The sequence below is a fragment of the Bubalus kerabau genome, chromosome 7 (genome assembly GCF_029407905.1).
Source record: "Bubalus kerabau isolate K-KA32 ecotype Philippines breed swamp buffalo chromosome 7, PCC_UOA_SB_1v2, whole genome shotgun sequence".
NCBI classification, from domain to species: Eukaryota; Metazoa; Chordata; class Mammalia; order Artiodactyla; family Bovidae; genus Bubalus; species Bubalus kerabau.
This window is the reverse complement of record NC_073630.1, coordinates 102,022,588-102,036,321: the sequence shown is the minus strand read 5'-3', so window position 1 is coordinate 102,036,321 and position 13,734 is coordinate 102,022,588. Positions and strand designations below refer to the sequence as shown.

At 36.2% G+C, this 13,734-nt stretch overlaps 1 protein-coding gene and 1 non-coding gene across 6 annotated transcripts in view; both read right to left on the bottom strand.

Annotated features, from left to right (window-relative positions):
• Positions 1–13,734, bottom strand: part of COPS4 (COP9 signalosome subunit 4) — a 38,851-nt gene that overhangs the window by 9,270 nt on the left and 15,847 nt on the right. For all 5 annotated transcript variants that reach the window (XM_055588953.1, XM_055588956.1, XM_055588955.1 and 2 more), the window contains exons 5-7: positions 10,807–10,960; positions 10,497–10,647; positions 3,086–3,256 (exon numbers count right to left, since the gene is read on the bottom strand). In XM_055588953.1, the coding sequence (XP_055444928.1) occupies positions 3,086–3,256; positions 10,497–10,647; positions 10,807–10,960 (476 nt within the window). The remainder of the gene's footprint in view (positions 1–3,085; positions 3,257–10,496; positions 10,648–10,806; positions 10,961–13,734) is intronic.
• On the bottom strand, positions 6,877–7,011 carry LOC129658209 (small nucleolar RNA SNORA70). The gene has a single exon (XR_008717309.1). It is a non-coding gene; the product is annotated as a small nucleolar RNA SNORA70 (small nucleolar RNA).

Here is a 13,734-nt window from a genome sequence, read left to right as displayed (position 1 = left end):
CACAGTTATAATTTTTTTCTTGTGATAAGGACTTTTAAGATCTACTCTTAGCCACTTTCCAATATAAAGACCTAAATAAATAGGAAAATATGGAAGATTTAATATTGTTAATTCCCCAAATTGATCTATAGGCTCGGTGCGGTCCCTAACAAAATCCCAGCTGGCTTCTTCACAGAAACTGACAAACTCATCTTAAAATTCACATGGAAATTCAAAGGACCCAGAGGAGCCAAAACAATGTTGAAAAAGAACAAAGCTGGAAGGCTCAAAATTTCTGATTTTCTGATTTCAAATTTTCTGATTTTACTACTGAGACACAGTAATCAAGACTGGGGAATTCTGGTGTGAGGACAGACATAAGAATAAGGGAACGGAATGTAGAGTCCAGAAATAAACTCACATTTACAGTCAACTGATTGTCAACAAAGATGCCAAAGCAATTCAGTGGGGAAATAAGAGTCCAGCAAATGGTGCTAGGACAACTGAATATTCACAGGCAAAGTAAAGTTGGACCCCTACTTCACACCACATACAAAAATTAATTTAACATTAATCAAAGACCTAAATGTAAGTGCTGCAATTATAGAACTTCTAGAAGAAAATAGACCAACTTTTTATGACCCTGGATTAGGCAACAGCCTTTTAGATACAACACTTAAAGCACAAGCAACAAAAGAAAAAACATAAACTGGATCTCATAAAAATTAATTAATAACTTTTGGGTTTCAAAAGATACCATCAACAGTGAAGAAACAACACATACAATGGGAGAAGATACTTATCTGGCAATGATAACATCTAGAATATATAAGAATTCACAAAATTTAATAATAAAAAAACCAATAACCCAATTTAAAAGTGGCCGATAAGCATATGCAAAGGTGTTCAACATCATTAAGCCCTCAGGGAAATGCAAGTCAAAACCATAACAAGATGCCACACTTCATACCCACTAGGATGACTAGCGGGTAGGAAGACAATCAAAAAGACAGATAATAACAACTGTGGGAGAAAACATGGAGAAGATGGAACCCTCACACACAGGAATGTAAACTGGAGGAAAAGAGTCTGGCAGCTTCTCAAAAGACTAAACATAGTTACCATGCTGCTGTTGCTATTCAGCTGCCCGGTCATGTCGAGCTCTTTATGACCCCATGGACTGCAGCACACCTCTTTATCAGTTGATGGACATTTAGGTTGTTTTTGTCTATTAATAAGGCTGTTGTGAACATTCATGTAAAAGTTTTTGTACACACATTAGCTACCATATGACCCAGTAATTCCACTCCTAGATATATATCCAAGAGAATTTTAAAAATTAAAAACCTATGTCCATATAAAAACTTTTACATGAATGTTCACAACAGAATCTGAATGTCCATCAACTGATGAAATAAAATGAGGTAACACAATGTTACTTGGCAATAAAAGTGAATGAAGTACTGATACACACTATAATGCAGATGAACCTTGGAAACATCAAGCTAAGTGAAAGAAGCCAGTCACAAGAGATCACATCTTGTATGATTCCATTTATATGAAATGATCAGAATAGGCAAATCTACAGAGTAGAAAATAGCTTAGCAGCAACACTGCAAAACCCTGGGAATATACCAAAACCACTGAATTGTAATAACAACAACAACACTATGTCTCAAGATTGCCAGCCTAGGGGTTGTAATGACAATAAACAAAGATGGCCACAAAAAATAAATAAAGTAACAAAGGCTAAAATGGAAGAAGAAGACAAAATGCCTGTCCTATATACACAGTCTCCTGCGAGAAATTTGAAAATCATTTGCATTCTCAGAGATCCTAGTTAGAATCCCTCATTTTAGAAGAGTAATCTAATTTTATTTTTTTTTCCTTTGGCCAGAAAGCACAAAGTCAAATCTGAAGTTTAACTATATCAGTTCTAGAAACTTTTTCTTATTTATTTAGCTTTTATCAGATAACTTCCTGCAAAAGAATTTATTAAAGTTACTCAGAATACACAGGAGACAAGAAAACTTAAAATTAAAAAAGAAAAGAATAGCAATGGTCAAAACATACCCATTACAGGTGGGCTACAAGTTTAATTTTTTAAACTTTCTAGCAGCCTATCAAATTAAGAAAATCAATCAGTTTATCAACTCACATTACTTAAATTAAATCAAGTGCTTGGAGAATCACAACTAATCCTAAGACCGAAATGGAATTTTTCTCACTATCTTCATAAAGAATATCCTATAGAATAAATTATCTCCTTTAGACAGAAAGATAATTATTTGTTTCTTAATGTACAATTAAATAAAAGAAATTCAATAGGTCAATATAATTGCTTCAGTAAATCTGGGAACTAGGGCAGTGACTAGTGAGGTATATATATATACCTTTTTGCCAAATCTTATATAAATAATTGTATACAGCTAGATTCTCTTCAATATGGGATGACAGCGAATTCAAGGCAATGAGTGACAAATCTGCATGTCTGTCTTGACCTTTTCCATATTTCTAGTCGTCTACATCTATATTTTTAGTCATGTGTGATACTGTTGTAAGCTACCTTAAAATCTCTATAAACATACTTAAAATTATTGATGTATGAACAAGCATCTATTAAAAATTCTTTCCCAGCAAAGACAGTCTGACTTAAGCAAATAGTAGGAAACACAACACCAAGTTCTATTCTTACTGGAAACACTTACCCCTTAATAAGCTTGCGCAAGCTACTGTGCCCAATTTTGCTCTACCTAAAATAGGACTGGGTAATTATGCTCTGTTACAAACTGATGTTTAAAATTCATTAAGGTACTTACCAAATGGTTTGAGTTTTAAAAAAATCGGGTGCTATAAGCCTAGCCTATAATTCTCCTGCCTTTTCAGTTTCCAAAAAAATATTCCAAAAAATGCTTTCCAATAGGTCTACCCTTATATTTCAAACTCATATCCATGTATGATATTCATCTTCAGTCAATATTCATTTTTTATCAAGTATTACATAAAAATATTACAGAAAGATATCAAGACTCTTCAAATTTAACATGTGTTCCACTAGTATGACCTGAATATTCACTACCACATACTTATAAGAAGCAGTCATTACCATCAGCTGTAGTTGCTTTCTGGTGAGGCATCAGCATGGCAGCAAATTCTTGAAGTTGATTTCCTCTGATGATCCTATCTAGGTACATTTTCTCTAGGATTCCATAAGCTGCAAGCTGCTGGCACCTTTCATCCTTAAAAAGAGTAGCTAGCATCCGAGAACGCTGCTGTCCTAAGGGAAACAAACAAGCATCAAATATTCTCACTCCTCTTTCAATGAAAAACAATCTTTCTTAGGACCCCATTTTTGCCTACTAAAATACACAGTTGATCCTCATTATTTGTAGTAGCTATGTCCTATAAAGTTGCTGCCAACACTAAATTAGTGAATACCCAGCTGCTGCTCCTAGGGTTGACACAGGATTAGGTTCCTCTGAGCCCCTGGTCACAGCATTTTTGTCAACTGGTCAACATGTAATCTTGTCTTGCGTGTTTATAGGAGAGCTGAAACAATGTAGAACATCACCTTGTTTGACACCAGCTGGAAACAATTTAAGTAGAGGGGCTCAAATTTTTTGCTGCTCTGCACATGTCTGCAAATGACTGTAAACGCACCTCAAGTATTGATTTGGGAGGGGGTGACAAATTTTAGCAAATAGGTAGATTCACCTACATGGAATCTGTGAATAATAAGGATCAACTCTATATTCATCTGTGAAAACTATGATACACAATCATTCTCTCAGTAGCCAACAGGGACTGGTTCCAAGACTCCCGCATAAATACCAAAACTTGCCAATGCAGAAGTCACTTAAGTAAAATGATGTTCTATTTGCACCACCTTCATACATCCTCCCTTATATTTTAGATCATCTCCAGATTATGTATAATACAATGTACAATGTACATTGTAATGTAATGTAATACAATGTAAATACAATGTAAATGCTATGTAAATAGTTCTGGCTGGCACCAGCAAATTCAAGTTTTGCTTTTGGAACTTCCTAAAAATTTTTTCCCCAAATATTTTTAATCCATGGGTGGTTGAATCTGCAGATTCAGATCCATGAATATGGAGAACCAATCATATGCCAAAATGTTACAAATGGTTCAAATTATAGCTAATTGCTATTTTCTTTTTCTTGCTTACTTATATTTCTGTAACAAACATGCATCCTTCTGGTAATAATAAAAAATTGATGAAAGATGAACAAACATTTCTCAGATGGAAAACTTGATTTTCATAGTCTCAATTTACACCTTCGAGTACCTTTAAGTGGTGGAAAATGACATGATAACTGATGACATTAAAAAGTGAACTAATGGAAATAAAACTATGAACAGACTTTTTCTTTTTAAATTTATTTTTAGCTCTATATACTGAAAGAGTCTAATGACAATGACATCCAGCATCAGTGAGCATACCTAGTATCCTGATCTTGCTAACCTCACTAAGAGGAACTGCTGCTGCTGCTGCTGCTAAGTCGCTTCAGCCGTGTCCGACTCTATGCAACCCCATAGACGGCAGCCCACCAGGCTCCTCTGTCCCTGGGATTCTCCAGGCAAGAACACTGGAGTGGGTTGCCATTTCCTTCTCCAATGCATGAAAGTGAAGTCACTCAGTTGTGCCCGACTCTTAGCGACCCCATGGACTGCAGCCTACCAGGCTCCTCTGTCCATGAGATTTTCCAGGCAAGAGTACTGGAGTGGGGTGCCATTGCCTTCTCCTAAGAGGAACTAGAAATCCTTAAAAAATAGCTGATTTCACGTCTGGGGCAGGGGAAATACAAAAGGAGCCTAAGGCATCTTTTTATACTACATATCAGGCTAGTACTCAAAGACTAACGGGGGGCCATGTCAAAAAGACATAATTTGGTCATATTTGGGACAACTTGAGCACCAAAAAGAATCCCAACTATAATTTATTGTAACACAAATAAAATTTAAAAATTGAGTCAAAGATATAAGAATATTCATAGCAGTACTATTACTAATAGCCAATGACAAGTCAACAGGATAAACAATGTGGTATATCCACAGAATGGGATACCACACAACAATAAAAATGAAGAAAATACCTGTAACAATGTGGATTAATTTCATAAAGTTGAGCAAAAGAAGAAGGAACAAGAGTATATGTACTACATGACTTCATTTATATAAATATAAGAAGCAGGCAAAACTAGTATATACTAATGACAGCTCTTAGGGGTTGGGGGTTAGGGACAGAGATTAGGAGAAAGCAGGACAGAGGCTTTCACAGTGCTGGAAATACTTTGTTTCTTTTTCTGAGCATTGACTCTATGATGGCTTTCATCTGTGACAATTCACTGAAGTGTACACTTTTGCTATATATAGTTTTCTGTGTGTACATGTTTTCTGTACATACATGTTTCTAAATGTACAGTTTTCTGTGTATACATGTTTTCTGTACATACATGTTTCTGAATGTAGTTTTCTGTGTGTACATGTTTTCTGTACATACATGTTTCTGAATGTAGTTTTCTGTGTGTACATGTTTTCTGTACATACATGTTTCTGTGTGTACAGTTTTCTGTGTGTACATGTTTCTGTATGTAGTTTGCTGTGTGTACATGTTTTCTGTACATACATGTTTCTGTATGTACAGTTTTGCGTGCTTCTACATGCAGAAGAATAAGCAGAGAAAAAGTTCACAGTGATATTTGGGAAAAAAAGGAGCAAAGAATGAATAATTCACCATTTTTCTTTTTCATTTTATATTATATGCAATGAGTGATCCAGCAAGGATTATTAACAGATATTAAATCATGGAAAGGAACTTGGAAAACAGAATTTTTGTGGTGTCAAAGCAGCACCCCATGAACTGCTTACAAAATACAAAGAGGACAATGTACCTTTACAATGGAGTTTCTACCTTAATTAAATGAACAAACTCAGCATCACTAACAGTGGGACAATGTAGCAGTATGTGCTGACATGATTCAATACAGCAAGTATATAGTATCATTATAAGGTATTCTTGCTAGAAAAAAATTTAACCTGAATCTAATATAACCTCTGGCTATAATTTCTATTTTATAAGGAATCTATGGGATTAAGGAATAAATTAACTATATATATCATAACTATATATATCATATATAAATATCTCAAAGAGGGCTTCCCAGGTGGCACGGTGTAAAGAATCCACCAATGCAGGAGATGCAAGAGACACAGGTTCAATCCCTAGGTGGGAAAGATCCCCAGGAGGAGGAAATGGCAATTCCCTCCAATATTCTTGCCTAGAAAATTCCATGGACAGAGGAACCTGGCAGGCTACAGTCCATGGGGTCGCAAAGAGTCGGACACGACTGTGCGACTAAGCATAGTACATATCATATAGATCAAAAAATCTAGGATGAAGGATATTCTATGTAATAACTTCAAAGTCAGTATTTTTTTTTTTGGACAGGAACGTAAGATTCATCGGTGGGCAAGAGGAAGGAGGGGACAGCCCCCAGGCTCTCATAAGGGCAGGGCCCCTCATTTGTCCAGAGGGCCACCATTAGGGTTGTATATGTAATATGTGACCCCTCGCCATCCAGGATGAGCTGCTTTTCTGCCACCATGTTTTCCAGTTCATCTGCACTAAACTTAGTAAACGCTCAGTTCTTGGAGATGTAGATCTTCTGGCGGCCAAGGAACTTGAACTTGGCCCCACAGAGGGCCTCGATCACAGGCTCCTTGTTCTGCCACTCAGTGCGGATGGACATTGTGACTTGGCCAATGTGGACCCTGGCCAGTGTGCCCCAGGGCTTTTCAGAGGCACCACGCACACCTGTCTGGAGCTTAGACTGGGGACAGCATGCCAGTCATGAAAGTCCACTGGAAAGTTGTATCCAAGGTCCCTTAGGGCAACCTGTACAGGCAACAGGCTACATACACTACCGAGGAGGCTGCTGTTTGCAGCCACTGCACACTGGGCCCCCACGGGGAAAAGAGCACAGTCGGCTTAATTGGCTGCAAAAGTATTTTTTTTTTCAAGTGAGGAAACTATATACAATGTTGTATGTGAACTATACCACAATAAAGTTGGGGGCGGGGCGGGGAATGAGGAAACCTTCTAGACTAAAAGAATCTAAAGAGTCATAATCACCAAATACCACATATAAAATTGCTCCTTATTTAAGATGAAAAAGGCAGGTATAAAAGATATCCTTGAGCTAACCGAGGCAGTGATAATATGGACCAGCTGCTAAATTCTACAGTGGAATCACTGTTAACTTTTTCAGGGATGATAATGGTATTGCAGTTACACAGAAAAAAATGTTTCTATTCTTAGGAGATACATCATGACATATGAAGGAGTGTCATGATGGCTTTCAAATTACTTTAAAATGATACATCAAAACCTGTGTGTGTGTGTGTGTGTGTGCACGTGTGCGCGCATGCATGCACGTGGATGTGAGAGAGAAAGAGAGTCAGTGAGAGAAAGCAAATATAACAAAAAGCCAGGAAAATTTAGAAAAGAGTAATGAAGAGTAAGAAGATCTGCTAATAATAAGACACTATAAAGATAAAGCTATAATAATTTGAAGAGCATAGTATTAGTATATTCATAAATACACAGGCTAATTAATGGAACAGAATACTATGTCCAGAAATCTATTATAATGTGCTTCAAATCAACAGGGAGAAAAGGGATGTAGAATTCAATAAAGAATGTCAACTCAAATAACTAGCCATTTAGGAAAACAAGCATGGACTTCCTTGATGGTCCCAGTGTTAGGACTCTACACTTCCACTAAAGAGGATGTGGGTTCAATTCCTGGTCAGGAACTAAGAAGCCATGTGGTATGTCCAAAAAAGTCACTTTATATGTAACAGATCTATTGTTACTTTTTAATGAATTAAGTATTTTTAAATTACTCACTTCAATTTCTAATACACTAAACAGCAGATATACTCTACATAAACAAAAGCTCTCTAGGGTTCTCACTTTTTCAGAGTCTAAATCACTGCAGATGGTGACTGCAGCCATGAAATGAAAAGACGCTTACTCCTTGGAAGGAAAGTTATGACCAACGTAGACAGCATATTAAAAAGCAGAGACATTACTTTGTCAACAAAGGTCTGTCTAGCCAAGGCTATGGTTTTTCCAGTGGTCATGTATGGAGATGAGAGCTGGACCATAAAGAAGGCTGAGTGCCAAAGAATTGATGCTTTTGAACTGTGGTGTTGGAGAAGACTCTTGAGAGTCCTTTGGACTGCAAGGAGATCCAACCAGTCCATCCTAAAGGAGATCAGTTCTGGGTGTTCATTGGAAGGACTGATGTTGAAGCTGAAACTCCAATACTTTGGCCACCTGATGCGAAGAGCTGATTCATTTGAAAAGACCTTGATGCTAGGAAAGATTGAGGGCAGGAGGAGAAGAGAACGACAGAAGATGAGATGGTTGGATGGCATCACTGACTCAATGGACCTGAGTTTGGGTAAATTCCAGGAGTTGGTGATGGACAGGGAGGCCTGGTGTGCTGCGGTTCATGGGGTCTTAAAGAGTCGGACACGACTGAGCGACTGAAATGAACTGAACTGAAAGATCAGAGAATTCAAGAACTTAAAGTACCAGAAGAAAACATGAAGGAATCTAAAATATGTAATTTTAGAATAGGAAAGACCTTTTAAGCAAGACAACAAAACCCCAAAGCTATAAAAGATTAAAATATTTAACTATATAAAAATCTAAAGTTTCTGAATGGCAAAAATTTCATAAAGCCAAAAAAGAGATAATAAACTGGGAGAAAAACTTGTTAATTTCTTATATATGTGAATAGTTTTTATAAGAAAAAGATAAAAAATGGCTAATGAACATAAACAGACTAATTTACTCCAAAAAAATGGGTTTTTCAATAATGATTTTTTTAAACACGTGAAAAGATGTTCAAAAGATTCATAGTAAATGAAATGCAAATTAAAACTAGAATGAAATATTACCTTTCTTCTACCAGGTTAGTAAGGATAAAAAAATTTGGAAATACGTGTGTGAGTAACCAGGTACATTGGGAAAGACCTTGATGCTGGGAAAGACTGAAGGCAAAAGGAGAAGAGGGCGGCAGAGGATGAGATGGTTAGACAGTATCACTAATCCAATGGACATGAACTTGAACAAACTCCAAGAGATAGTGAAGGACAGGGAAGCATGGCTTGCTGCAGTCCATGGGGTCACAAAGAGTCAGACACAACTAAGCAACTGAACAACACAACAATTAGGTACACACAGACATTATTGTTTAGAGGGTAACGTTAAAAGACAACTTTAATTTCTATCAAAATTTTAAACGTATGCACCCTTAGATTCAAGAATTTAACCTATAGGTACACGTATAATCACTACAGCATCGTAATTGACTAATTATGATAAAGCCAAAGGATAGAAAATAAAAAAGAATAAGTTTTATGAGTTGTATAAAGACCACCGTGATGGATAGCCACATACAAAAAGCACCCTGCAAAAGTGTGTATATCATGTTATAATTTGTGTATAAAAAGGAGGATACACACTTCTATACCGAAAGAGACAGAAGAAATGAGTAATAGTTCTTCAGAGTAGAAAGTGGTACCATTTTATGTACTGTCTTTTCAGTAACAAAAATAAATAAGATCACTGCTTCATACAGAATGAAATGTGTAGTCTGAATATGTCATTAGGCTCTCAACTAAACACAGTTCAAAAACAAACATTATAAAATGATTTAGAAATGCCATGGCTTAGAATTATCAGCATTTCCTCTCAATGCCCTTTCCTGCTTTATAAGTTGAATGATTTACATGCTGTAGTTTAGTAAAAAAGACAAAGAATAGTTTACTACTTATATTTACTGGAGAAAAAGATAAGTGCCAGGTCTAAAAGTGAGGCTTGAAGATTAAAAATTTTTTTAAATCCCCAAAGCAGTACATTAATTATATCACCCATTTCTAGATTTTAATTTTCACTTCCCTTTGTGTAATTCTCAATTTAATATCCATTTTCTTCAGTGATATTTTAGCAGAACTAACCATCAGATTATCTCTTAACAATTCCTAATATCTGTGGGTAAGAGGCTGGGAAATACATATTTTTAAAACATCTTAAGTTAGCAACCTACTCTTACTGCTTAAATGTTCTAATTAAATTTATCATAACTGTATTAATAAGACATCCTCTTGAAGTTTCTCACCAAATCCTCAAATAGCAGTGAAAGGCACTCCATCGTGTCTGACTCTTTGTGACACCATGGACTATACAGTGCATGGAATTCTCCAGGCCAGAACACTGGAGTGGGTAGCCTTTCCCTTCTCCAGGGGATCTTCCCAACCCAGGGATCAAACCCAGGTCTCCTGCATTGCAGGCGGATTCTTTACCAGCTGAGACACCAGGAAAGCCCAAGAATATTAGAGTGGGTAGCCTATCCCTTCTCCAGTGGATAGCAACGAACCTAAAATTACTAAGCAAAGGCAGCTTTCTTGTTTACCTGCTGATGCTAGGATGGTGCAGTGCAGAGCATGTTTTAAGGCCTCTAGTCTTTCACTTTCATGTACTATTGTCTTGTAAGAGAGTTCATTGTACCTTTGTGCAGCTTCAATGAATTTTCTTCTATAATCAAGAACACGTGCATAGCATACCTATAAGAGGGAAAATGTTTCAATTAGGGGGAAAAATTAAAAAGCAAAAGAAAAGAGAATTTCTAATGTATAACAACAGCATTTATCAGATATTCTGGAGCACCTTAATATTGTGGGATTCTCCAATACAAAACTAATTCCAACCAGTTCATCAGTTACCTTATAATGTATCTGTAACTGTTCATTGGTTGATTCATTCTGAAGCAACGATGCCCGATTTATGTAAGCCTCTGCCTGGACTGGATCATCGTCCTCCAGATATAGCCGAGCAATCTTCAGATAGGTCTCCAGTTTATAATCAACATTGTACTGTCTAGGCGATAACAGAAAGACACAGAATGACTATTTCACCAAGAAAATTTTTAGGGGTGGTAGAAAATAAGCTATTTTTTCCTGATATGTACACATATATTCTGTTACTATAAGGGACTCAAACTTTTTACTGCATTGGAAAAACACAGAGAAGCTAAAAAACATTTCCAAAATAAATTTTACTGAATTTTCATTATTTTTGTCATTATTCATTTATATTTTAGCTTCTTCTAATCCTCAGATAGTCTCATAAATCAAAGATCTTTAAAAAAATAAAGCCCAGTTCAAGGACATATCATGTACCACCACCAAAAAGAACTATGGACATGTACATCCATCCTGGACAACAATTTGGCAGTATGCTCTCCAACCATTCTTTGAATCCTTTAAAATGCATATACTCTTTACCTACTGTATTCCACCTCTAAAAAATAAATCCCCCCAAAAAATCATGCATGTGCACACATATACATGTAGAGAATATTCATTTGTAAAGTTATTCATAAATATCCGTAATAGGAAAAAAATGGAAATCACCCATAATGGTATTTATGGTAATTAATTAAGTTGTGATAAATGAAGATGACAGATACTACACAATTACATATATATAAAATAATTATATACAGTGTCATTATTATAATAATTATTTCTGACAATAGTCATAAGTTTTCAGTAAATGAAAAAAAAGGATAAAAAAGTACATAAAAGCACTATCAAAATGTATTTCTATATACATACATTGAGAGGAATCACAATTATCTCTTGGAGTGATAATACAGGTAGTTTTCATTTTTCTTCTTATTCCAAAGGTCACATTTATATGCAAGAAATGCATAACTGAAGACCTTATACAATTCAAAACTCACATAATTCAAGATTTATCCTCACAGAAAAGTTAATTCTACTTATCAGCAAAAGTGGTGTTACCATGTGGCAAGAACAGAGTTTACAATTGACTTGGCCCTAACTTCGAAACTAATTCTTCAAAAAATTTTATATCAATTCAAAATTTCCATAAGTCATATATTATTAATATTTTCTATTATCTCCATTCACAACTCATACTTACATATATTGCTATAAACAGCACCGTATTTTTCTGCATTTTCATTTTTTATGCCAAGTATATCTATTATATCTATTACTTTCATAATCAGAATGAATCCTTTTTTAGGGAAACAAGCTCTCAATAATTTATCCAAATCACTTTAACTTGTTTAGAAAACCACAGAATTTTCAGTTCTTGGTATTCTCACAGATAATGTTACAGTACTCTCAAAACATTAATAACCACCACTGCAAAGAACAGTATATTTATGTCAACTACTAACGAAAATAAATCATTTGCTCTGTACTAACAAGACATTGCTCCAGACAGAATAAGACCAAAGCAATTAAGAAAGCCCTCAGCCTTTTCAGAGGCTTCCATGGAGGTTCAGATGGTCAAGAATCTGCCTACAATGCAGGAGACCTAAGTTCGATCCATGGGTCAGGAAGACCCCCTGGAGAAGGGAATGGCAACCCGTTCCAGTATTCTTGCCTGGAGAATTCCATGGACAGAGGAGCCTGGCAGGCTTCAGTCTATATGGTTGCAAAGAGTCAGACACGACTGAGAAACTAACACTTTAACTTTTTCAGCCTTTTCAAACTATCAAAGGAATAAACTGAATTAACAAGAAGCCTTAGAAAACAAAATTCAACATCTATATATAAAGGCTTTTTCATATACTGACTGCTTTTTCAAGGGGCATCATTTCACACAAAAGGCAAGATACCTGAAGTAATATTTGCCTTATGATCACAAAAATTAAGGAAGACAAAATAAGAATCCCTTATTCACCTGGTAAAAGAGTAGAGAAGTAACTGAAAATATTTTTTGTCATTTAGTTGGTATTTTTATAGTTGCCAACTGAAAAAGGAAGTGTTCAATAATATAATCACGAGTTTAACAACTTTCATCTTTCTTGTACAATATAAAGAACTATGTTTTTTTAGAATCATATCAAAGGCAAGATTAGCTAAATAAGAGCTACAAACTATCATCTTAATTTTTCTAATCGTTCTTCCATCTCATTTTCTCTAGTATCTCAAACCCAAAAATCCACTGAACTCACTGTGACCCCAAACCACTGATCCTATTACACTCACTTTCCTCCCGACCTCACTTGACCCCTAAGGCTAATCATTACAATCACTGAATTGCTTATGCACGCGTCTGCCTTGTTCCTCTCATGCTGTTGTATTTGTTGGGCAAAATCAAAATACTGGTTAAATCAGAGAGTTCATCCACTCCTTTCTTCCAACCATGTAGCTGAACTCCGATGGGAGAAAAACACCCGACCAATCTGCCAGATCTCATTTTACAGACTACGACTGTTAAACGAGCCTTAATGCTGCCAAGTATACTGTACATCTTTAGTCTATTTACTATCCCACTCTCCTGGAGAATTTTTCTGATATTCTTGTATCTCTTCAACCTCACTACTCCCACCCCTGTCAGCTGATGACTCTGATTCCAATTTCACTAAGAATACTGAAATAATCAAAGAGTACTCACACAAGCTCCACCACGGTTCTACTAACATCTGCACCATATACTCTGTGTTCCTGGCTGTTAGGGTAGATCACTGGGGACTAGTCTGCCCACCAGGGACTATTCGGCAATGTCTACATTTTTGATAGTCACAACCAGGAGCAGTGGCGCCACTGGCATCCAGTGAGTAGAGGCCCCTGGTGCGGCTACACCTCTGCAATAACTAGAGCCTCCACAAC